The sequence below is a fragment of the Schistocerca piceifrons genome, chromosome 1, assembly GCF_021461385.2.
Source record: "Schistocerca piceifrons isolate TAMUIC-IGC-003096 chromosome 1, iqSchPice1.1, whole genome shotgun sequence".
Lineage (NCBI taxonomy): Eukaryota > Metazoa > Arthropoda > Insecta > Orthoptera > Acrididae > Schistocerca > Schistocerca piceifrons.
The window spans coordinates 990,882,583-990,909,256 of NC_060138.1; the positions used below are offsets into that span (position 1 = coordinate 990,882,583).

Consider the following 26,674-nt stretch of genomic DNA (forward strand, 5'->3'; position numbering starts at 1 on the left):
TGACTGGTTTGAGGATTGTAAATTTCACGTAGGATTCGTAATGTTGAGGTACTCTCGCGGTAAGCAAGAGCATCTGATCTGTATCCGCTAGAACATGTGTGAGACCATCTTGGACGTCAGTTCCATCTCTGGCAAATACCGAGGATGTCAAGGAGCAGTTGCAACAGCTGCGTCGGCTCAGGAGAGGATACAACCGTTTTTATGACACACTACCCACACGAATCAGTGCATGCATCCAACGTGGGGGGGGGGTCCTTCATCTTAATGATAAATGGGCTATTATTGCCAAATTCTTTGTAAATTTCATACTGTTTTTTAAAAAATGAAATAACATCACATACCATCAAAACCCTGAACTTTCATTTCACTATGTAACTCAGCTACTTTAAAAAATTTCAAATACTTTTGCTATTATTTTGCTAGCTAGTCTTGGAAAAAATGGTTCAGATGGCTCTGAGCACTAGGGACTTAACATCTGAGGTCATCAGTCCCCCAGAACTTAGAACTAGTTAGACCTAACTAACCTAAGGACACCACACATCCATGCCCGAGGCAGGATTCGAACCTGCGACCGTAGCGGTCGCGCAGTTCCAGACTGAAGCGTCTAGAGCCGCTCGACCACTCTAGAGCCGCTCGACCACCCCGGCCAGCCAGTCCTGGAAACAAACGAATCAACCTTCTGACGTATTTTGCATATGTCACTTCAGTTATGCCTTGGGAATTAATTTTCCGGTGTAACCCACCACAAAGAAAGAAAACATAAATTGCACAAAATCGATCAGTAAGGATAACACGCTGTGTTCACCCATGGTCATAATGTAGGTGCATATTAAAGGATTTAGGCATATTAACTCCACCATCGCAATACATATATTCGCTAATGAAATTCGCCATAAATAATTCACGACAATTTGAGAAGAGCAATGATACCCACACATACAATGCTAGAAGAAAAATGGCGTTTATTGCCTTTATGAAGGCTGATGTGGCTAAAAAGAAATTTAATATGCGGCAATAATAATGTTTGATCATTTGCCCAATAACATAAACTGTCTCGCAGTTAGCAAAGTTCGCTGTAAATCTAACCTTAAAACATTTGTTATCGACAAGTGCGTCTATAACATGATCGAATTTTTATTTAAAGTAGTTCAAATGAAAAACGCCTTATCATATTCTGCACTTAAGGTTTTTTGTTTATCTTGTGCACGCAGATGCGTTTCTCCTTCAAATAAAAGAAAACTTCATCCGCAGCACGCAAAAGCTGTTTTTTTTTAACTATTGTAAATGCGTAAATGGGCAGCACAAGAAACTTGTAGCTTGTTAAATAAACCTAGTTTTTAAGGATAGTTGCAGAGTGGGACTAAAAATTGTTTGTTCATGAAACTAAATACTTATCACGTTTACATCTCCTGTAAACTGATTCGTATCACATAATTTAGATAAATAAATCGTTCAAATGATTTATGGGACATTTAGAAAATCAATTAACTAATTGATCAGTACAACGAAGATCTGTGTTAAGCTGTTTTAGAACTGATAGTCTCTGCACTAAGTGGGCCCGCCACAATTTACACTCCTGGAAATGGAAAAAAGAACACATTGACACCGGTGTGTCAGACCCACCATACTTGCTCCGGACACTGCAAGAGGGCTGTACAAGCAATGATCACACGCACGGCACAGCGGACACACCAGGAACCGCGGTGTTGGCCGTCGAATGGCGCTAGCTGCGCAGCATTTGTGCACCGCCGCCGTCAGTGTCAGCCAGTTTGCCGTGGATTACGGAGCTCCATCGCAGTCTTTAACACTGGTAGCATGCCGCGACAGCGTGGACGTGAACCGTATGTGCAGTTGACGGACTTTGAGCGAGGGCGTATAGTGGGCATGCGGGAGGCCGGGTGGACGTACCGCCGAATTGCTCAACACGTGGGGCGTGAGGTCTCCACAGTACATCGATGTTGTCGCCAGTGGTCGGCGGAAGGTGCACGTGCCCGTCGACCTGGGACCGGACCGCAGCGACGCACGGATGCACGCCAAGACCGTAGGATCCTACGCAGTGCCGTAGGGGACCGCACCGCCACTTCCCAGCAAATTAGGGACGCTGTTGCTCCTGGGGTATCGGCGAGGACCATTCGCAACCGTCTCCATGACGCTGGGCTACAGTCCCGCACACCGTTAGGTCGTCTTCCGCTCACGCCCCAACATCGTGCAGCCCGCCTCCAGTGGTGTCGCGACAGGCGTGAATGGAGGGACGAATGGAGACGTGTCGTCTTCAGCGATGAGAGTCGCTTCTGCCTTGGTGCCAATGATGGTCGTATGCGTGTTTGGCGCCGTGCAGGTGAGCGCCACAATCAGGACTGCATACGACCGAGGCACACAGGGCCAACACCCGGCATCATGGTGTGGGGAGCGATCTCCTACACTGGCCGTACACCACTGGTGATCATCGAGGGGACACTGAATAGTGCACGGTACATCCAAACCGTCATCGAACCCATCGTTCTACCATTCCTAGACCGGCAAGGGAACTTGCTGTTCCAACAGGACAATGCACGTCCGAATGTATCCTGTGCCACCCAACGTGCTCTAGAAGGTGTAAGTCAACTACCCTGGCCAGCAAGATCTCCGGATCTGTCCCCCATTGAGCATGTTTGGGACTGGATGAAGCGTCGTCTCACGCGGTCTGCACGTCCAGCACGAACGCTGGTCCAACTGAGGCGCCAGGTGGAAATGGCATGGCAAGCCGTTCCACAGGACTACATCCAGCATCTCTACGATCGTCTCCATGGGAGAATAGCAGCCTGCATTGCTGCGAAAGATGGATATACACTGTACTAGTGCCGACATTGTGCATGCTCTGTTGCCTGTGTCTATGTGCCTGTGGTTCTGTCAGTGTGATCATGTGATGTATCTGACCCCAGGAATGTGTCAATAAAGTTTCCCCTTCCTGGGACAATGAATTCACGGTGTTCTTATTTCAATTTCCAGGAGTGTATATGGAACAACACAGTACAGACACCACGTATTAACTTCCTGTTTCACTTTAATTAAACTTAATGTGTGTTTATTTTGCTGTGTGGGGCACGATTTATGGCACATAATTTTATGTCAGTTTCCTTTAATTTTATTCTTCTGACTTCACATTTTGATAACGTGTTGTTAGTAATTTCTGTCCTCCTCGTTTTTAGCATATTCGGAAGCACAATGACGAAATACAAGTTGTTTTCAAACTCAATAATAGTTCTAACACGCATTTGATGTGTGGTACTTTTGTACGTATTTCATTTACGGAGGGATGGAATTTACGCCATAGTCTGTGTATAGAAAATACATTGTGCTCAAGTATATGTCGTAGTGATAGTCAGTGACCAAAAAGGGTGGTAACGCTGTAAATATTCATGCAGCTGCATACCTTGAATTGCTTTAAATTAAGAATGTGATGTCTATGCGCCATAATTATTCTTCCCAATTTTTATCAAACTTCACAGATAATAATATTTTTATAATTATTTTTAGATTTCTAGTAACTCTTCGTCTGTCCTATTCACATGTCTAAGACGAACGTATTTTTGTATCCTCTGTTGATCGAGTCCTATAAGTGTGATGAGGAAGCAGGAGTGATTGGTGGTTTCATGTGCCTGAAATTTAACCTAATACACGATGTCTGTGACACTTTACCTTGTAGCAAGCCGATTGGATGCACCATTTTTCGTTGTGAACTTTTCAGTCATGTTTTTATCAGTAGTTAGTGCACTTTTTCTTTCCTGTCTCCCTTTAAAGGTCACATGATGACTGATTATCCGTCGAAACTGCTCACCTTAGACAATATATTAGTGCGATCAAGAAAAATAAACTTTATCTCCGAGGCAAGTTAAAAGGCATGGCGAAGTGTATGTAGTCCCATTGGAACGTCAGTGCAAGATGGAAAGACCAAACGTTAAATGGTGAAGATAATAACGACTTGGGCTACAGGGGATTGATCAAAACACATTACCATGCCTAGTACGGCGTAGGTAAACCGTTCACACTAAAAACAGCTTCCACTCGTCTTGAAATGAATACTCCTAGGTCCGGCATGGTTTTGAATGGTTTCCTGCGAAATAGTGGCAAGTTGCGATAACGATGATGAGATCTGGTGACTGTGGTGGCCACTACAGATACCGTAATTCATCCTCGTGTTCACAAAACCAGTCCTGCACAATGAGAGCTATGTGAACAGGTATCCTGTTGTCTTGGGGAACAAACACTGTACCATGGGGGTGTACCTGATCAGCCAAAATGGTAACATAATAATTGGTAATAGTGTTTGCGGCGCGGTACGCTACTTTTTACCGCCCTGCCAGTGTCCAGCAATGTCCTTTTGTCTAGCTAAAAGCTGTAGTAGAAAATACTAGACCGCTATTGTCTATTGCAGGTCGCAACATACATAGAATTGTCCAGTAAACGGGATGTGGCTAGCTACTGAAATAAAAGTTTTGAGTTGGCAACGTAAATTTTCAGGTGTATTTTTACTATAAAGATCACAGTTAATACTGCCAAGTCCGTACTAAGTAGTTACACAATGTAAAGTTCCCACGCACACCACAATCACACACGTAGCCAGCTTATGGTATTTACACCCGTTACCGAAGTTAATAGAGTTCACCGGATCGTTTAGTTATGAAAATGCTCGCTCAAATGTTGAGCACTCTGCTCTACACGTAATACCTGTTCCAGTCTTAGATAGCACAACACGCCACGCGGTTTTAATTAACAGTCAAAAGCAATAATTTTGATATTCCGACCGAAATTCCACACGACTTCCACTATACCGTTCACTGAAGTACACTTTGTACTACTTCGCGAACTTGTAATTAGCATTTTTCTGCGATTTTACAGTACTTTCGTCGGAGCTGCTTTCAATGAGATGTTACTAGTTCGAACCCTCAGCCCCGACCGACCCTAGATCACACCAAAGGCTTTGTTCCTAGCATAGATTGGCGCGAGCCTGCATTTTTCTGATTGGCTGATATCACAAACAGCAAATCAGGTTGCAGTGTTATCCCACACTAACCCGCGCTTTACTTCAATGACCAATCATGGTAAAACATTTCTTTCTATGGCAATTGCTAAATAAATAAATTTAGAAGAGTATCAAATATAAAATTACTCCTTCTGAAATTACCGATTAATTTGTGTTCTAATCACGATTTATTAGTACCATAAACTGACTGCACATTTAACTATAGTAAATCCCCTGTATAGTTTAACCGGTACTTCGTGAATAAACAAAACAATTTTCATTTACTTCTGTTCTTCTTCACTCATTCAACACTCACACTGCTAATTACTACACATATAAAGCAATTATAATTATGCAAATACATTAAATATTAATCAAACATAACTTTACGTCATTGTTTTGACTACGACTGCTAGCACTGTCCGTCAACTGCTGACCTCTGCCACCTACACACTACGTGCAGCTCTGTAACTCAGGTCCATGTCAGCTGGTGACATCTGTCGATGACTCATGCCTATAACGATGTCGTCCTAACAAGTGACAGGAGCGATGCGAAGGCGCTACGCCTCATGTTGCCTGCTGAGTAACCATGTGGCTAACGGAATGCCAGGATACGGCTGCCCCCTTCATAAACGAATCCCGCCTTCACTCTTGGGACGTAAATTTGGCCAGACGTTAGAAACAGTGTGAAACAACTTATCCTACAAAATGACATGCTTCCATTTTTCCGTAGTCCAGGTTCTGTTGCTTGGCACCACGTTTCTTGTTAAGGGCATTTGCGTCGCTGCAGAGTGGTTTTGGAATTCCAACTCGCCCTGCAGTCCCATACCTAAGGCGCTCCTGCGGTGTTCTTTTGGTGGTGATAGGGATCTTGAGCGCGATATTCAGTTCTGCTGTGACTTTTGCCACTGTTGTCTTCTTATTTTTCGTCACAATCCTCTTCAATGACCGTCTGCCACGATCACTCAGTACACAATTTCTTCCGCGCTGTGACTTAACTGATAATGTTTTTCCGTTTTCCACGTGTGCGGTGTAAAGCTTCGTTACGGTGCCTCTTGAAACACCAAACACTTTTTCCATGTATGCAGTACAAGTCTTCGATACGGTGACTTTCGAAACACCAAACACTGGCGCTCCCTCGGTTGCGGATGCACCCACAATACGAGCACCAACAGTTTTCCGACGTTCGAATTCAATTGTTACTTCCGATGAAATTCAGTCGACAACTACATTGAATACTATTCTGACCAGTACTGACACTTGCGACGTTTTGGGTTGATTAAAGAGTTGCCGTTCGCGATCAAACACAATGGAGTACCCTGAAAGTCTGGCTAGCATCTGCATTTATGTTCAAGCATACATTTCCCGTGGTGCTTCCATATTTTCGTCCAACCCTTGTATATGCCGAGGAAACTGAGGAATTTGACAAGTGACATTTAAAAATAAAGAAAATAAAGAATGTGTTAATGGATGATGCGGAATAGTATGATTTGGATCGTGATAATTCCAGTATTAAATGTTGTTCATCTTATAGATATCTAGGTGTAATGACACACGAGAATGTAAGGAATGTAGAAGATGCTAAATACTGGACGATCCTTTGGACTAAATGATCACAAACAAAACGAAAAAAGAATACATGCAAGACAATGGTTAAGAGTAAATGTACATACGAGTGAGAAAAATGGTTCAAATGGCTCTGAGCACTATGGGACTTAACATCTTAGGTCATCAGTGCCCTAGAACTTAGAACTACTTAAACCTAACTAACCTAAGGACATCACACACATCCATGCCCGAGGCAGGATTCGAACCTGCGACCGTAGCAGTCCCACGGTTCCGGACTGCAGCGTACGAGTCAGATGTTTTGAAAATAAGAGAGAGAAGAGAAAGGTTAACTGGTACCTGCGACCGTAGCAGTCCCACGGTTCCGGACTGCAGCGTACGAGTCAGATGTTTTGAAAATAAGAGAGAGAAGAGAGAAGAGAGAGAAGAGAAAGGTTAACTGGTATTCATGATTTACTGGAAATGAACTGCTGGAGTCTCAAGATTGGACTACATCAGAATGGAGGAATAAAGAAAATTGGGTTGGGTTGGCTTGTTTGGGGAAGGAGACCAGACAGCGAGGTCATCGGTCTCATCGGATTAGGGAAGGACGGGGAAGGAAGTCGGCCGTGCCCTTTGAAAGGAATCATCCCGGAATTTGCCTGGAGCGATTTAGGGTAGAACCGTCGTCCTCCCGAATATAAGGAAGGTGATGGAAGTGGAACAGAACGTAACGGGAACTACCGAGAGCAAGACGTTACGATGGTACGGCTGTTTAAAATGAATGAATGATAGGGGGCAAGAAAAGGTACGGAGGTGGAGCCCAGAGGAAAAAAAGGAAACTAATCCCGCCGGCTACACCCAAGACGATGGTTGACAGTCGTAAACAGGCACTCTTGAAACTACAGGACAACAGAAGTAAAAATACTCCAGTTAACACAGGTTCGCAAACAGGCCATTTGGGAAATAATTGTGAATGTGCCACCAATGTCTTCAGTATGATGCATTTTGTTAATACAAATGTATTTGAAGTCTACGCTATCTCTTACCGTTTGCTGCACACTCGTATCTGTTAAAGAAGGTGTGCAAGGTGTCGTCACGTCTCTGCTTCTGAGTTGCGAATTCTTTCACAAACTCCCAGATTTTCTAGTAAATCTTGACTGGACTGTACAAATCGCTGTTCCAGTTCTTCTGCCATATCAATGGCAGTGCTTGCACACTTCACATCTGAGGTGACCTCAGACAGAAAGATCAGTGCGATTCGCGTCAGATAACCTTTGAGACCAAGGTACAGGTGCTTCTCGACCTATACATCTTGGGCAGTGTTGGCGCCTTAGATGCCTCACATCAGAAGCAAAATATGTCGCTGCCCAACCATGCACCTGCTACATTCTTGAAGTAGGGGACATGTGTGACACTGAAACACAGTTCTATATAAACTAAATGGTAAAAGTTACATATCAAATACATTTGCATCAACTAAGATAATGAACCATGGACCTTGCCGTTGGTGGGGAGGCTTGTGTGCCTCAGCGATACAGATGGCCCTACCGTAGGTGCAACCACAACGAAGGGGTATCTGTTGAGAGGCCAGACAAACGTGTGGTTCCTGAAGAGGGGCAGCAGCCTTTTCAGTAGTTGCAAGGGCAACAGTCTGGATGATTGACTGATCTGGCCTTGTAACAATAACCAAAACGGCCTTGCTGTGCTGGTACTGCGAACGGCTGAAAGCAAGGGGAAACTACAGCCGTAATTTTTCCCGAGGGCATGCAGATTTACTGTATGGTTAAATGATGATGGCGTCCTCTTGGGTAAAATATTCCGGAGGTAAAATAGTTCCTCATTCAGATCTCCGGGAGGGGACTACTCAAGAGGACATCGTTATCAGGAGAAAGAAAACTGGCGTTCTACGGATTGGAGCGTGGAATGTCAGATCCCTTAATCGAGCAGGTAGGTTAGAAAATTTAGAAAGGGAAATGGATAGGTTAAAGTACGATTTAGAGGGAATTAGTGAAGTTCGGTGGCAGGAGGAACAAGACTATTGGTCAGATGAATACAGGGTTATAAATACAAAATCAAATAGAGGTAATGCAGGAGTAAGTTTAATAATGAATAAAAAAATAGGCGTGCGGATAATCTACTACAAACAGCATAGTGAACGCATTATTGTGACCAAGATAGACACGAATCCCACACCTACTACAGTAGTACAAGTTTATATGCCAATCAGCTCTGCAGATGATGAAGAAGTTGATGACATGTGTGATGAGATAAAAGAAATTATTCAGTTAGTGAAGGGAGACAAAAATTTAATAGTCATGGGTGACTGGAATTCGAGTTTAGGAAACGGGAGAGAAGGAAACATAGTAGGTAAATATGGATTGGGACTAAGAAATGAAAGAGGAAGCCGTCTGGTAGAATTTTGCACACAGCATAACTTAATCATAGCTATACATGGAAGAATCCTGGAGATACTAAAAGGTATCAGATAGATTATATAATGGTAAGACAGAGATTTAGGAACCAGGTTTTAAATTGTAAGACATTTCCAGGGGCGGATGTAGACTCTGACCACAATCTCTTGTTTATGAACTGCAGATTAAAATTGAAGAAACTGCAAAAAGGTGGGAATTTAAGGAGATGGGACCTGGATAAACTGACTAAACCAGAGGTTATACAGAGTTTCAGGGAGAGCATAAGGGAACAATTGACAGCAGTGGGGGAAAGAAGTACAGTAGAAGAAGAATGGGTAGCTCTGAGGGATGAAGTAGTGAAGGCAGCAGAGGATCAAGTAGGTAAAAAGAGGAGGGCTAGTAGAAATCCTTGGGTAACAGAAGATATATTGAATTTAATTGATGAAAGGAGAAAATATAAAAATGCTGTAAATGAAGCAGGCAAAAAGGAATACAAACGTCTCAAAAATGAGATCGACAGGAAGTGCAAAATGGCTAAGCAGGGATGGCTAGAGGACAAATGTAAGGATGTAGAGGCTTATCTCACTAGGGGTAAGATAGATACTGCCTACAGGAAAATTATAGAGACCTTTGGAGAAAAGAGAACCACTTGTATGAATATCAAGAGCTCAGATGGAAACCCAGTTCTAACCAAAGAAGGGAAAGCAGAAAGATGGAAGGAGTATATAGAGGGTCTATACAAGGTCGATACACTTGAGGACAATATTATGGAAATAGAAGAGGTTGTAGATGAAGATGAAATGGGAGATACGATACTGCGTGAAGAGTTTGACAGAGCACTGAAAGACCTGAGCCGAAACAAGGCCCCGGGAGTAGACAACATTCCAATAGAACTACTGACGGCGCTGGGAGAGCCAGTCCTGACGAAACTCTACCATCTGGTGAGCAAGATGTATGAGACAGGCGAAGTACCCTCAGACTTCAAGAAGAACATAATAATTCCAATCCCAAAGAAAGCAGGTGTTGACAGATGTGAAAATTACCGAACTATCAGTTTAATAAGTCACAGCTGCAAAATTCTAACACGAATTCTTTACAGACGAATGGTAAAACTGGTAGAAGCCGACATCGGGGAAGATCAGTTTAGATTCCGTAGAAATATTGGAACACGTGAGGCAATACTGACCTTACGACTTTTCTTAGAGGAAAGATTAAGGAAAGTCAAACCTACGTTTCTAGCATTTGTAGACTTAGAGAGAGCTTTTCACAATGTTGACTGGAATACTCTCTTCCAAATTCTAAAGGTGGCAGGGGTAAAATACAGGGAGCGAAAGGCTATTTACAATTTGTACAGAAAGTGTAGTGTCGGTAGCTGGACCGACACCGTGATGTTGATTGCTGAAAAGGAATGCTAAACTAAAGCTGTAGCCGATAGTGCACGCACGGCAATAACGCATACGGGCGTGAAGTCTGGAACATGTGAACTTATGAATGAATAAGAAGAAAAGTATGTAGATGCTTTTTACTTAACTTTTAATAATTCCTTGGAATACATCTCTCTTGATTACTCGTAAGCTATAGGCACTGATACAAATGGCTCCTTGCTAGTTCGTAGCCATTAACTTAGCTGATGGCTATTCTGTCTCTCGGCTAATGAGAGAGAAAGGCTTCGTACAACTGGGCGATAGCTAGGTTCGCGTACAACTGGGCGATAGCTAGGTTCGCGTACAACTGGGCGGTAGCTTGGTTCTCGTACAACTGGGGCGAGTGCTCTCTCATATCACGAGACCTGCCTTGGTGGTGGCGCTAGGTCTGCGATTACACAGTGGCGACACGCGGGTCCGACATGTACTAAATGGACCGCGGCCGATTTAATCTACCACCTAGCAAGTGTGGTGTCTGGCAGTGACACCACAGAAACCAGATGGCAGTTATATGAGTCGAGGGACATGAAAGGGAAGCAGTGGTTGGGAAGGGAGTGAGACAGGGTTGTAGCCTCTCCCCAATGTTATTCAATCTGTATATTGAGCAAGCAGTAAAGGAAACAAAAGAAAAATTCGGAGTAGGTATTAAAATCCATGGAGAAGAAATAAAAACTTTGAGGTTCGCTGATGACATAGTAATTCTGTCGGAGACAGCAAAGGACTTTGAAGAGCAGTTGAACGGAATGGACATTGTCTTGAAAGGAGGATATAAGTTGAACATCAACAAAAGCAAAACGAGGATAATGGAATGTAGTCGAATTAAGTCGGGTGATGCTGAGGGAATTAGATTAGGAAGTGAGTCACTTAAAGTAGTAAAGGAGTTTTGCTATTTGGGGAGCAAAATAACTGATGACGGTCGAAGTTGAGAGGATATAAAATGTAGACTGGCAATGGCAAGGAAAGCGTTTCTGAAGAAGAGAAATTTGTTAACATCGAGTATAGATTTAAGTGTCAGGAAGTCGTTTCTGAAAGTATTTGTATGGAGTGTAGCTATGTATGGAAGTGAAACATGGACGATAAATAGTTTGGACAGGAAGAGAATAGAAGCTTTCGAAATGTGGTGCTACAGACGAATGCTGAAGATTAGATGGGTAGATCACATAACTAATGAGGAGGTATTGAATAGAATTGGGGACAAGAGGAGTTTGTGCCACAACTTGACGAGAAGAAGGGACCGGTTAGTAGGACATGTTCTGAGGCATCAAGGGATCACAAATTTAGCATTGGAGGGCAGCGTGGAGGGTAAAAATCGTAGAGGGAGACCAAGAGATGAATACACTAAGCAGATTCAGAAGGATGTAGGTTGCAGTAGGTACTGGGAGATGAAGGAGGTTGCACAGGATAGACTAGCATGGAGAGCTGCATCAAACCAGTCTCAGGACTGAAGACCACAACAACAACAACAAGATAATACTAGACACTAAAGACAGTGTCGGCTCGCAATCATACATTATCACAGCAAGAGACCGATGTGTACAAGCCGTTTTATTTCCACTATTTTATCTTGTATCAGTTTCCACTATTTATACATATATATATATATATAATTTATGAATTTGGCCAGCTATGGACTGCATAGAACTTAAGACTTACAGTGTTTTCTTTCTTCTCAGTACTTCTTCATTTTCTCGCCAACTGCTCGTCTCTGCTCATCTGTTCACACTCTCTTGCGTGGAGGTTTTGGCTCATGTTCTTCAAAGTTTGCGTTTTCTATCGGTACCCTGCAGTGATTGCTGTCACGTGTTATTTCTTCTGTAACACCTATTTTGTTGGCGTCTTTCTTTACTGCTTCTATCCATCTTACAGTTTTTTTCCAGCTTACTAACCTAATTAAAAATTTTCTTTTTAATCCTTGTTTCTTCCATTCTTTTTAAATGTCCATGAAATTTTAGCCGTCTCTTCCTCATTGTATCTGTGACCTGTTCTGTAATTTTGTATAGGTCAATATATATATATATATATATATATATATATATATATATATATATATATATACAGGGTGAGTCACCTAACGTTAACGCTGGATATATTTCGTAAACCACATCAAATACTGACGAATCGATTCCACAGACCGAACGTGAGGAGAGAAATAATTGTTAAGAAAAAAATTCGGTACGTTGCACCGTTTCTGAGTTGTTTAACATTGAAGATAGCCAATCAGGTCATTGCTGGTGCAAACTCAAGCAATTCATGCTCTGTGGAGCCGTTCGTTACCACTTATTGAAATACTCATTACCGCTAAAATACATCTGTTGGTAAATGATAAATTTAAGCTAGGTCAGTAAAAGCTACGTTTGCTCGGTTTGAGAAAACCAAACGAAGTACGCGTTTGGAAACATGTCTCTAGCAGGCTGCTTGAACCTTTGTGTGTGACGACCTGAACGGCTAACTACAACGCTAAGTAATTCGGAAACTGCGCAAAGTAGCATATTTTTTTCTTAGCAATTATTTCTCAGCACAAACTCCTCTTCAACACCCTTACAAGCTCTTTATACAGTTTCTGACCACGCTGTGTACTACAACGCGTGCTGCAAGTAACAGTTCTGAGCTTCACGGAAAGTAGAAGACAAATGGGAGGTAGTGGTACTCACCGACCACCTGCAGGTAGCCCTGGCGACTTCGCATGGGGTCTGTGTTGAGCTGGCACATGTACCAGCCGCGGTCCGACTCGTGCACGTCGCGCACGCGCAGCAGCCACGAGCGGTGGTCGCCGTGCGACAGCGAGATGCGCGGGTTCTGCGTGATCACGTGCTGGTGGATCGACAAGATGGTCTGCGTGTCCACGCGCACCCACGCCACCTGCAAAGCGCAGCAGGCATGTAGTCACGTGTCACGCCTGCGGCTCTGGCCTTTGTGGCACAAAGGAACAAGCGGAGTATAACTTCCGTACACTACAAATTTTCTCTTTCCTGGGAGCTTAAAATAAAAATAATTAATAACGATAAAAAGCTAGAGAGGGTAATAAGATAGGGCACTAAACAAGAACTAGGCAATGTATGACATGAAATGAGTAAATACTGTAAAAACCTACTTCGCTCTATTGTACACTACTGGCCATTATGACATGAGGAAAGTTCCCAACAGCAGTTGACCGGCGTTGCCTGGTGAAACGTTGTTGTGATGCCTCGTGTAAGAAGGAGAAATGCGTACCATCACGTTTCCGACTTTGATAAAGGTGGGATCAGGCGGATGATACGGAACGCCGTGCTGCATCCCAACGGCCTCGTATCAATAGCAGTCGAGATGACAGGCGTCTTATCCGCATGGCTGTAACGGATCGTGCAGCCACATCTCGATCCCTGAATCAACAGATGGGCACGTTTGCAAGACAACAACCATCTGCACGAACAGTTCGACGACGTTTGCAGCAGCATGGACTATCACCTCGTAGACCGTGGCTGCGGTTACCCTTGACGCTGCATCACAGACAGGAGCGCCTGCAATGGTATACTCAACGACGAACTTGGATGCACAAATGGCAAAACGTCATTTTTTCGGATGAATCCAGGTTCTGTTTGCAGCATCGTGATGGTCACATCCTTGTTTGGCGACATCGCGGTGAACGCACACTGGAAGCGTGTATTCGTCATCGCCATACTGGCGTATCAACCGGTCTGATGGTATGAGGTGCCATTGGTTACACGTCTCGGTCACCTCTTGTTCGCATTGACGGCACTTTGAACAGTGGACGTTACATTTAAGATGTGTTACGACCCGTGGCTCTACACTTCATTCGATCCTTGCGAAACCCTACATTTCAGCAGGATAATGCACGACCGCATGTTGCAGGTCCTGTACGGGCATTTCTGGATACAGGAAATGTTCGACTGCTGCCCTGGCTAGCACATTCTCCAGATCTCTCACCAATTGAAAACGTCTGGTCAATGGTGGCCGAGCAAATGGCTCTCTTGATGGACTGTGGTATCGTGTTGAAGCTGTCTGACTCAATGCCCAGGCGTCTCAAGGCCGTTATTACGGCCAGAGGTGGTTGTTCTGGGTACTGATTTCTCAGGTGTATGCACCCCAATTGCGTGAAAATGTAATCACATGTCAGTTCTAGTATGATATATTTGTTCAATTAATGGCCAGTAGTGTATCTTTATACGTTGTAATGCAGCAGAAAGTTCTATCACTTCGCACTAGCGCGCACGGCGTACCCCATCTTCCCGATGTAAGAGTGATGTGTGCACGCGGTCCCTCTAAGTGTGCTCCTCATTAACAGGCTTTGATCCTAAGAAGAGGCTCTCATTCATGTTCTGCGTTGGAGACATTGCAGCGTTTCTCTGGTGTTCGACGTGAAGCCTGATGTCTTCTTTCTGCCGACTTTTGACACTGTTGGAAGAGACGCACACGGCACACTGCATTTGTGGAAACGTCAGCCAGAACACACTACAGTCTGTACCGACGGGCTAGTGGCAGACAGACGGCAGCTGTGCGTACGCTACTACTAGCGGAATACCAAAGAAAACTTAATACGGTAAGAACGTTAAAAAAGGGAAAACACGCTTTGAACTTTCCTATTTATCAAGTCTGAGTCATTTGTGTGTTTCTGCACATGGTGATTGCAAGTCCTAACTTCAGGTAATTTTTTCTTTAATTTGCCACGCATCATTTGCTCTTTCAGTTTCATTGTAGTGTCGTCTGACTCGGATTGTATTTTCAGTTGTAATGGTTATAGATCCCCCGGCAGGATAAAAAAAAAATTGTGTGCTAGATTATGGCTAGTTTTGCTGGCCTTACAGACACACGTCGTTATAAGCCGGAGTTCTATCACTCTTTATTGTCATTGGGTTTAAGAAGCGTTTCTATGTTATGTTAATGGATCCTTTTGTTAGCAACTTTAAGGATTTTTAATTTTTTGTTTTTGAGAATTCCGAAAGCTTTTTTACTGTTCGTCTTCACGTTTTTTATTGTGTGTGTTTTATCTGTTTCCAGGGGTTACGAGTGTTTTTCAAATGCTATAGTTGCCATATACTGTTAGATACCAATTACGGAGCCAGAAGTCATACTGGAGGTTTCATGTCTTAAAAAAGAACAAATTCAGTGTGAGTTAAAGCTTCGTTGCCAACCGGTGGAAGGTAGTTTCGCAGAGCTATACGGATAGCTCCGTGGCACGATGGGCCCCCACCACATGCGAATGCGGCCAACATGGGAAGGGTAGATGCCGCCGTCCATGTTCGTTCCACCTTACTCTCTGCTTAGTAGGAAAAAATTGAGATCGAAGAATCCAGTATCCCGTCTTGAGCTCAGATTTACCGGGCTCATGTTCGGATTAATTATCTGTGTAATCGAGTCCAAGATTTAAATTCAGTAAATACAAGGTCGAAACAACTTCTGGCGTTTATGAATTCCAAAATAAGATTTTGCAGTTGCAGGTCCGACTTCATGTATTAAAATGGCAAGGTGTCTCATTCGATAGTAAGGGTACATCTTTTCCGGGTGGGCTCGTAAGTCACGTGTCGGCTGACCGGTTGTTGAATTGTTATGGTATAGAGAGGTCTAAACGGTGTAACAAATTACCTAATCCTATTTTGCCCATTATTCAGTATATTGGTACTTTATCTATTGAAACATGTCAAACATTTGTTAAACCGTTGTAGGTCTCCGTTCGATAAGAACACCATGTCAGTAAACTTCAAATTTATCATTTAGTTATTCTTCATGTAGTGCGCTTTATCCGTTACCTCAAGATAGCTTTAGTCTTAAATTCATGAACGAAGGATAGTGTAGAGGTAAAAAAAGTCCTCGAATACAAGTTACTGAATGAGGTTGGATTCTTCCTACACGTGATCAGGGGGCTTGAATATGGTGTAGTGAAATTACATTCGAAATATAGACGGCTGAAGGAATTTCAGAATTTACATTTTTCTTGAGTAGAAACGTTGCCAAGGTTTCGAATTAAAAAGTTTACGTGACAAGTTTGCTCAGCAGAACATATCCAGGAGGGCTAGGAACGGGATGGTTAACGAGAATTTTTTTTTCTGGTACAGACTAGCGATGAAACATTCTTCCAATATATCGAACAAATTAGGACCGCTATGTTGGCATTGTAATTAAAGTTCACCCACGCAGAATCTGTCAGTAATATCTTGGAGGGAATGTGAGCTGAATATCGTTAACATATATTGCTCACTGATAAACACGGTACCTCTTGACAGTTTCTGCATAAGTGTGGAGAGCATTAGCTTCAGTGATGAAAAACGCGACGCAGGGATCAAGGCCAACCTTTTAAACTCATTTTGTCTGTATATAAGAGGGTGGTACGACTCGGTACAACAGGAACTGTTATAATTCTAATAATAACCTGACACTCCGTTGGAATTTGGGGACTTTTTCTAAGGAATATATTCCGTATGCGTGCGCGGCCATCAACCATGAGCCTATGTGCGCTTTATTACTTATTCGAGGACGACGGTTCAATACCGCGTCCGAACATCCTGATTTAGGTTTCCGTGATTTCCCTAAATCGCTCCAGGCAAATGCCGGGATGGTTCCTTTGAAAGGGCACGGCCGACTTCTTTCTCAATCCTTCCCTAAACCGATGAGACCGATGACCTCGCAGTTTGGTCCCTTCCTCCAAACCACCCAACTCTACCAATTTATTGGAGTCGAGGACCAACATTTGTGACTTGGACTATGAGTGGTATCTTAAGCACCGGGATATAAGTAAATTCTCTCTATTGCAACCAGTTATTCAGAAGTGTCGGACAGCCAGCGGATACGTTTTGCCATTGGTCGGCTAGGTACGCGGTACCGTAGCGTAAGCATGCAGGGTTTGTCATAGCCGGCACTTTTCGTGTTTGTCTCCCACTGTTTTGTAAGGTTGATAGATTGTATGAAAACCGCTTCGGTTCTTGATTATTCTGGCAACAAGATCAATTTTAAATTTCAGCACAACGTTAATGGATAACGTAATCATAATTGCACAAAAACCGCTAATGACTTACAAGATAATTCTGTTGAACTTGATGTTTCTCATTTGAAATAAGTAGAGGCCCCACAAATTTTAAGAGTTCTGGACCAAATTCCGGATGTATTGGGGGTTACTGATAAAATTCAGTGTCAGATTCAGTAGACTGATGATATACCCGATACCCCTCCAGATTATCGACAAGTTACTTGGTGAGGGTGTCATTAGGTCATTCATCTTGCCCTGCGCTTCATCTATCTTTCTGGTACCAAAGGGGAATGGTATGAGCTTTAGTCCAGTGGTAGACTCTCGTGCTCTCAATCAAAAGGTTTTCTTGCAGTCGGCCCCTTTACCAGACGTACACAACTGCTCAAACAGTTTGCGAGGATGTGTTATTTTACTGTGTTAGATCTTAAACCAAGCCTACCAGGTGGTGTCCTTAACGGCACAACCCAAATATCTTGCAGCGTTTTGTATCGATTGGAATTTACTTGAATTTAATCGCATTCTATTTTGTTTATCGACAGGGGCAGCGGATATTTCACCTTTACTGCACTTAATTTTTAGCAAACGTAGATTTACGTGTGTTTATATACATATCTTGACGATGTAGTGATGTATATCAGAACCTTCCAGGAGTATTTAGACCATTTAAGCAACGTTTTCATTCGACTACAAGAAATTAGTTTACCTGTTAAACCAACAAAAATTAATCTGGCCCACAATGGAATTTCCTGTTTACGGCATTTAGTTTCTGCCGAAAGGATGAGAACTGATGAAAAGCGCACAAAGGCTATTCAGAATTTCCCTTCAACAAAAAACAATAAAGGTGTTGATCATGTCTAATTTTGCCCCGAGGACCACGCCCTTGAATCAGCAGCACCGTAAATAGGAAGATTTTCAGTGGACCGATAGTCAGCAGGTGGTGTTTGATGCAGTTAAACTTGCAGTGAGTAGTGCTCCTGGTTTGGTTATACTGGATTTTGCATGTCGATTAATAGTGAAAACTGGTGACTCCAATGCTGGGGTTGTAGCTGTATTCTTCCAGGAGCATGACAGCAACAGAACACCGGCAGCTTACGCTTCTGGAGCCTTGTCTGTGGCTGAACTGAAATATTTCGCATACCAGTTAAAAGCTCTAGTGGACCTTTTCGCCTTAGATAAAATTAAGTTTTACCTCGGACATATGGAACTGTTGTCGGAAACCGATAATCAGACCTTAAGGTGTCTGCTTCCAAGAGTTCTTAAGACTTGCCTTTCAGTTTTGCGTAAATCATATAAGGGGATCAGATAATCAGATTGTGGACGTCGTGAGCCTTATGTTTGACGCTGATCCAGAGGTGTTTCAGGACACCGAATGTGGGACACAGGTTTCGACGGTATTAAGCGAAATAGCTTTCGCTATTTGGTAATTTAAGGGAAAAAATATAGTTACAGATAATGTTAAATAGAGGCTTCTAGGTGGTGGAAAATTTCAGGGTTACCAATTTTGTAAAGTACACTTTGTTATGACACCCGTTATGATGAAAAATTAAAATTTTTTCTCCTCAACGAGCCGGTTCCTGCAGATTTGCGATGTATTCAAGAATTATAGTTTGAGGCATTTGGGGATCTATAAAACTATAATGTAAACTGAGGTGCATCTCACCTGGACTACATTAAATAAGAATGTAAGAAGGCTGGTCAGTGAGCGTGAGGACCATAAGGTCGCTAAGTATAAACCTAACACTCGTCGTGGTCGTCTCCTTTCAGCCTGTGAAGAGAAGACAGAACTTATAGTTTGGAGGCTTGACCACTCTGTGAAGCAAGAGATGAGGCGGTGTGTGGCAGAGCACAACGCTGGTGCTGACACACGTTTTTCGGAGCACACCTTTCAGAGGACATTGCTACTTTGTTGTACTTGGGGCTCCTCATTAGAAGACCTCTACATGTTCCCATCTTGACCCAACGACAACTGCAGTGGGCGCAGGAAAGCAGAGAGCGCATCGTGGTCCACTGGAAACGCATCTCCTGTCCGGATGAATCAAGTTTCTTTTTTACACTAGGTCAATGGTCATGCCCGCATATGCCGTTACTCAGGCGAACGACTGCGCAAAACATGCACCGCACCACAGACACTAGGGCTACGCTGGGCGAGGGCCTAATGCTGTGAGGATATTCACCTGGGCGTCCTTAAGATCTGTGATAGTAGCCGAAGGCACCATTACAGCTGCAGACTACATGAATATTTTTCGCACCACCTGTATCTTTTCATGCTTGATGTCTTCCCTTGCGGCGACAGCATCTTCCAGCAGGAAAATAGCCCTTGTCAAAAGTCCAGAATCGTCCCACTGTGGTTCGATACCGCAGCCATGTTGATTTACTGGGCAGCAAATTCCTTAGATCTCAATCGGATGGAACACAGCTGTAACGCAGTAGGACGTGAGCTCCGCGGCTGCAAACAACGGCCTCGAAAATTTGTAGGAGTTGGGTGACCTGTGCGTAGATCTTTGGTGTGACGTCATAAGCGAGTGATTGTGGGTGGGGCTGGTAATAGTATTGATAGGGATGTGGAGTATAACATAGATGGTGACCTGGAAAAGATAGCCACTCAGACTGGCAACACGAATGTGCATTTCGTGGAAGTGTTTCAGCGTCACAATCGGCCTCACCTTAATACAGCCGTCAGGCGTAATAACATGAGACTTGGGGGTGCGCTGATGATAGAAGGCATGGGTCACATTTCAGTGGTGTCGGTGGAGTCTATCAGCAGGACGGGTTTCACTAGACATGGCCTGCACCTCAACAGGTATGGGAAGGGGAGGTTGCAAAGCTCATAGGTGACAGCATAGGTGGGGTTGGTGGGATCACTCATGGGAAAATTCCTGCAGTAGTGGGTGTTAGAGCTGCACCTTTTTTAGATTGAAGTCAGCTGATAGGTATTTCTGCTTAAGGGAAGTCTCTCTAACAAGGGCATCACTTTTGACAAAACTTAGGTATCCGAGTAATGAGGGAATTAGTATATTTCATCAAAATATACAAGGTATTAGAGATAAAGTTAGTGAACTGCTTATAGATGTTGACTCTGAAATTATTGGTATATCTGAACACTTCTTAAATAAGGAGATAATTCAGAGGCTTCTTTTACCAGGATACAGTTTGGCTGGCAGCTTTTCGAGAAGCTCTTTGCGGTGTGGGGGAGTAGCCATGTATGTGAAAAACGGCATCCCATTTGAGACAATTGATGTTTCAAAGTACTGCACTGAAAAGTTGTTTGAATGTTGTGCAGATGTGGTTAAATTTAACCGAGCTAAACTTCTAACTGTTGTTATTTATAGATCCCCAGACTCCGATTTCACAACATTTTTGGTAAAGCTAGAGGAGGTTCTTGGTTCACTTTATAGGAAATACAAAAAGTTAGTTATATATGGTGACTTCAGTATTAATTGTATAAGTGATTGTGCAAGGAAGAGGATGCTGGTAGACCTCTTTAATTCATATAATCTTATGCAAACCGTATTCTTTCCAACGAGAGTACAAGGGAATAGTAGAACAACCATAGACAACATTTTTGTTCATTCCTCATTACTAGAAGGGCATTCTGTTAGCAAAAAGGTGAATGGCCTTCCAGATCATGATGCACAAATTTTAACTTTAAAAGATTTTTGTGCTGCAACACGTGTTAAATATAGTCATCAGCTGTTCAGGAAAGCTGATCCAGTTGCTGTAGAGACCTTTGTAAACCTTATAAAGGAACCAGAGTGGCAAGATGTTTATAGCGCTGATACAGTAGACGATAAATATAATGCTTTTCGCAAGACTTTTCTCATGCTCTTTTGAAAGTTGCTTCCCTTTAGAACGTTTAAAACAGGGTACTAGCACAAACTGGCAGCATGGGTGGCTGACTAGAGGGATAAGAATATCTTGTAGAACAAAGTGGCAATTATATCAAAACGTTAGAAACAGTCAAAATCTAAATGCAGCAGCCCATTACAAACAGTATTGTGCTTAAAAATGTTATTAGGAAGGCAAAAAGTATGTGGTATGCTGATAGAATAGTTAAGTCTCAGGATAAAATTAAAACCATTTGGTCAGTCGTAAAGGAAGTTGCTGGTCTGCAGAGACAGGTCGAGGATATAGAATCAGTGCGTAGTGGGAATGTCCGTGTTACTGATAAGTCGCATATATGTACAGTATTTAATAATCACTTTCTGAATATAGCAGGTGAACTAAATAGAAACCTAGTCCCAACAGGGAGTCATATAGCGCTCTTAGAAAAAAGTTTTCCGAGACTGTTACCTGAAATGCTCCTCCATGATACTGACAAGATGGAGATTGAGTTAATAATTAAATCACTAAAGACCAAGAACTCTCATGGATATGACGGGTTATCAAGCAGAATACTGAAGTATTGTTCTATGTATGTTAGCCCAGTTCTGAGCCATATCTGTAACTTTGCCTTTAGGAGTGGTCGGTTCCTGACCGATTAAAGTACTCGGTAGTGAAGCCACGTTATAAAAAGGGAGACATTGATAATGTTGACAATTTTAGACCTATTTCTATGCCATCGGTGTTTGCTAAAGTTATCGAGAAGGTTGTATATACAAGGTTACTGGAGCATTTAAATTCACATAATTTGCTGTCAAATGTTCAGTTTGGTTTTAAAATGGTTTAACAACTGAAAATGCTATATTATCTTTTCTCTGTGAAGTTTTGGACGGACTAAACAGAAGGTTCCGAACGCTAGGTGTTTTCTTTGATTTAACGAAGGCTTTTGACTGTGTTGACCACAAAATATTACTGCAGAAGTTGGACCATTATGGAGTAATGGGAGTAGCTTACAGTTGGTTCGCCTCTTACTTTAAGAACAGAAATCAGAGGGTAATTCTCCGCAATATTGAGAGTGGTAGTGATGTTCAGTCCCAATGGGGCACTGTTAAGTGTGGCGTTCCCCAAGGGCCGGTGCTGGGGCCACTGCTGTTTCTTATTTATATAAATGATATGCCTTCTAGTATTACAGGTGATTCAAAAATATTTCTGTTTGCTGATGACACCAGCTTGATAGTGAAAGATCTTGTGTGTAATATTGAAACAGTAACAAATAATGTAGTTCATGAAATAAGTTCGTGGCTTGAGGAAAATAATTTGATGCTAAATCACAGTAAGACTCAGTTTTTACAGGTTCTAACTCACAATTCAACAAGAACCGATATTTTGATCAGACAGAATAAGCATATTATAAGCGAGACGGAACAGTTCAAGTTCCTAGGCGTTCGGATAGATAGTAAGCTGTTGTGGAAAGCCCATGTCCAGGATCTTGTTCAGAAGCTAAATGCTGCTTTATTTACCATTAGAACAGTATCTGAAATAAGTGACACTTCAACACGAAAAGTAGTCTACTTCGCATATTTTCATACGCTTATGTCGCATGGTACTATTTTTGGGGTAATTCTTCTGACTCAAAAATGGTATTTTTGGCTCAAAAACGGGCTGTTCGAGCTATATGTGGTGTAAGTTCGAGAACCTCTTGTCGACTCCTATTCAAAAATCTGGGAATTCTGACATTGCCCTCACAGTATATATTTTCTTCAATGTCGTTTGTTGTTAGCATTATTAGCCTATTCTCAAGAGTTAGCAGCTTTCACTCAGTTAATACTAGGCAGAAATCAAATCTGCATGTAGAATGCACTTCCTTGACTCTTGTGCAGAAAGGAGTGCAGTATTCTGCTGCATCCATTTTCAATAAGCTACCACAAGAACTAAAAAATCTTAGCAGTAGCCCAAACTCTTTTAAGTCTAAACTGAAGAGTTTCCTCATGGCACACTCCTTCTATTCTCTCGAGGAGCTCCTGGAAGAGCTAAAAAATTAAGCAAATTCCAGTGTTACATTGTTGATTTTCTTCATTTAAACTTACGACTTGTCACCTGAATATGGTTTTTTTTTTATATTTCATTTTATCTGTTTCTAATATCGTGTTATAATTTCATGTATTGACTCGTTCCATGACCATGGAAACTTGTCCTTAATTTGGTCCCACGGAACAATAAATAAATAAATAAATAAATAGACGTCTGCCGCCGCATTTTTCCGGAAACTCACCGAGAACTTGTGGACTCATGTCACATTCTTCGGCTGCTTTCCAAAGGTGGGCCAGTGCGATATTAAGTAGTTGGTCACACTGCTTGAGCTCATCAGTGTAAGTGAGAGACGCGTTTCACCTGATGATCATGGTGCTATCGTAATGAACCTGATAACTAAAAATTGTGAAAAAAGATAGTACAGTAAAGGCAGTTAGGCAGAAGGGAGGGGAATAACTGAATCATTTCTACTTCTCTTTACCAATAGTACATATTTGTCTATTCAACCCACTAATATTACGCGGAACTCGGTATTTGACGTAATATTCTTAGATACATTATGATGTTAACTTATAGAAAACGTGTAGCTAGTTCGTTCAGTAATTAAGTGTTCAAAAATGGTTCAAATGGCACTGAGCACTATGGAACTTACCTGCTGAGGTCATCAGTCCCCTAGAACTTACAACTACTTAAACCTAACTAACCTAAGGACATCATACACGTCCATGGCAGGATTCGAACCTGTGGCCGTAGCGGTCGCGCGGTTCCAGACTATAGCGCCTAGAACCGCTCGGCCACCCCGGCTGGCCAATAATTAAGTGTATCATATTACAAGAGCATACAACTAAAACGATGATGATACCATTTAAATCTGCTTGTCCCTTAATTTTGTTTCCTTTTGTCTCCCATGAGAGCGAGAAGGCTGGTACGTTACCAGCGTAGTTGACAACTGCTACGTGCTCATTATTGGTGCAAGTGGACGTTCTGTAACACGTCTCCCAAACGCGTTCCACATGTGGTCGACAGGAGTTACACCGAAGAACCGACACGCAGTCTATTCCCCGAATATCCTTCCGTTCCAAGACCGATGTGGTCGCAAATGGTCATCCATAAAAATGAAATTAGGGTCTAATGCACCTCTGAAAAGACGCACAGGGGGAACAATAACTCTGACCGGCGATTGTACCGTGTTCAGAGATTTGGAGGTCAGACAGCCCATGCAACATTATGCCTCCCCACACTCTGGACCATCAAAACGACCATATTCCACAATACTGTTGAGTGCATTACATGATCCCACTTCGCAACATATGAGTGCACCCCAGAATCACTAAGCCTGAATGTTTTCTCATCCGAGAGGAGCACGCAACCCCACTCTTTGTTAGTCCAGTCCCTAAGCTTTGGCACCATCGCAAACGGTTCCGCCGATGTCCTGGTGTCAACGAAACACAACGTACCGGTCGTCGGGCAAGGGGATTCCTATTCAGTGTGGTTGCAACTGCACCCGGTGCTTACTTGCGTCCCTTCTTGCCTGTTGCACAATGTAGCTGTCATCTGCTGCTCTAGTCGACCAGGGTGGAAAACTTCCTCCCTTCGGGCAGCAAGCAGTTCCTGTTGTTCAGAGCGCTCCCCATTCAGGTGAAACAATGCTGTGGGCAACACCAAACCCCTGGGCTACACTCGTCACACTCCGCACTTCTTCCATTTTTCCGATGATTCTTCCCCGTGTGAAGTCATCCAGATGTTGCCTCCGGACTTATTGTAATGAAGAACACCACCTCAGCGTACCGTAAGTGCTCGATAATCGACAAACTGTCTTTTCCCGTTCCTTCGACTGGCACGTGTTGGGGGGCCAGCACCTTTTGGTTCTATAATCACGCTGGCCTCGCGCCAATTGACGGCCGACTTTCTGTGAACGTCTGGAGACCTCTGGCAACTTGATATCGCACTTTCATTCTTCTCCACTGAGAAGTTAATATGCTATGTTACTTTATTTAGCAAGTGTTTAAATTTTGCTGAGTACCGTACGTGGTAGCAATCAGGCTATAGTTATTTAGCGTAAGGTTTTCGACGTTTTGACGTGCCCATGGAAGTTACTGAATGTAGTAAATGTAATTCCGTTCCTGACACAATGTCCTTTATTAACATTGCTACCAATTACAGAGAATTAACCGTCATTCTTCAAGAATTGTAACGAGACTAATTATAACTAAATTTAAAAAATAAAGCCTCCGGTTTTATATGCAACATCATTCTTACTCACAAAACTATCTTCTTTCCTTAATTTTGTTTCTCACATATTTCCATTTGCAACGCTTTACTTGGCTGAGTAAATTCATCACAAGCATACCCATGGCACTTACTGAATGCACTAAATATCGTTCCACCTCTGCCACAATATCCTTTATTAGTAATGCTATCAGCTTCAGAGGATTAATTCCTCTGCAGGCATCGTGAAATGTGACTGTAAGTGTCCCCACTAAAAGACCTCCTGTTGGAGAATTAACCCTCTGAAACTGGTATAATTATAGATAAAGGACATTATGGCAGATATACAAATTTAATTACTGATTTCATTAACCGGTAAGGACACGAGACCCAGAAGGTAGCAGATACTGGTGCCCAGGTTGATGCCGTGTTCCCTGACTTTCGGAAGGCGTCCGATACGTTTCCGCACTTCCGCGTAGTGAATAAGATACAAGTGCATGGGAAATCATGTCAGCAGTGTGATTTCTATTGAAAGGTTCTATCAAATGGAACACATCACGAAGTAATTTCGGGCATACCAGAACGGAGTGTATTAGGACCATTAGTATTTATTATAAATGTAAACGACTTGGTGGATAAAGTCTCAATGAGGGTCTTCGTGGATGATGATGTGTAGCAGAGAAGTCAAAACGCTAGAACACTGATGTACAGAGATAACTTTAGGATATCGACCCTTGATGCAGGGACTGGCAGTCGACTTTCAACATAAAAAATTCCATACCACATGAATGGGTGGAAAGACTTCTTAGTGTATTATTACACGGATGCTGAACCAGCATTGGAAGCGGTCACTTCTATTAAACATTACAAGACTGCAGGCCCTCTTGCCTCTTCATACACTCACTAAGGACCATCAAACCAGCCTATCTTGTATTTCTACGATCTGAATTTGCAAACATGCAAATTAATGTCATTTTGCTACCGTATTACACTTGGGGGGGGGGGGGGTCAACACAACTGATCACTGGGAATTTGGAAATTACAGTTGCGGAGAGAGTCCCGACCCGTGTTTGGTGGCTGCCTCCTTTGGTGTTGGGTCATAGTGGCAAAGAGTGACAGACACTCACTATTTTTACAATGGGGTAGTTTTCTCGTGAAAGCCTCATGTTTCGGGCATGAATGCACCAGCTCCGTGGCACGGCTGTGCTATTGTTTGGGGCTTTCGACAAACTGGTCGCCAAGCTCCAATGGCGCCAAACATAGCAAAATAATT

General features: G+C 42.8%; 1 protein-coding gene across 1 annotated transcript in view; it reads right to left on the reverse strand.

The window, feature by feature from the left end:
* Nucleotides 1–26,674, reverse strand: part of LOC124777019 (lachesin-like) — a 1,140,424-nt gene that overhangs the window by 105,469 nt on the left and 1,008,281 nt on the right. Inside the window, exon 5 of the mRNA XM_047252275.1 lies at nucleotides 13,037–13,244. Coding sequence (XP_047108231.1) covers nucleotides 13,037–13,244 — 208 coding nt within the window. The remainder of the gene's footprint in view (nucleotides 1–13,036; nucleotides 13,245–26,674) is intronic.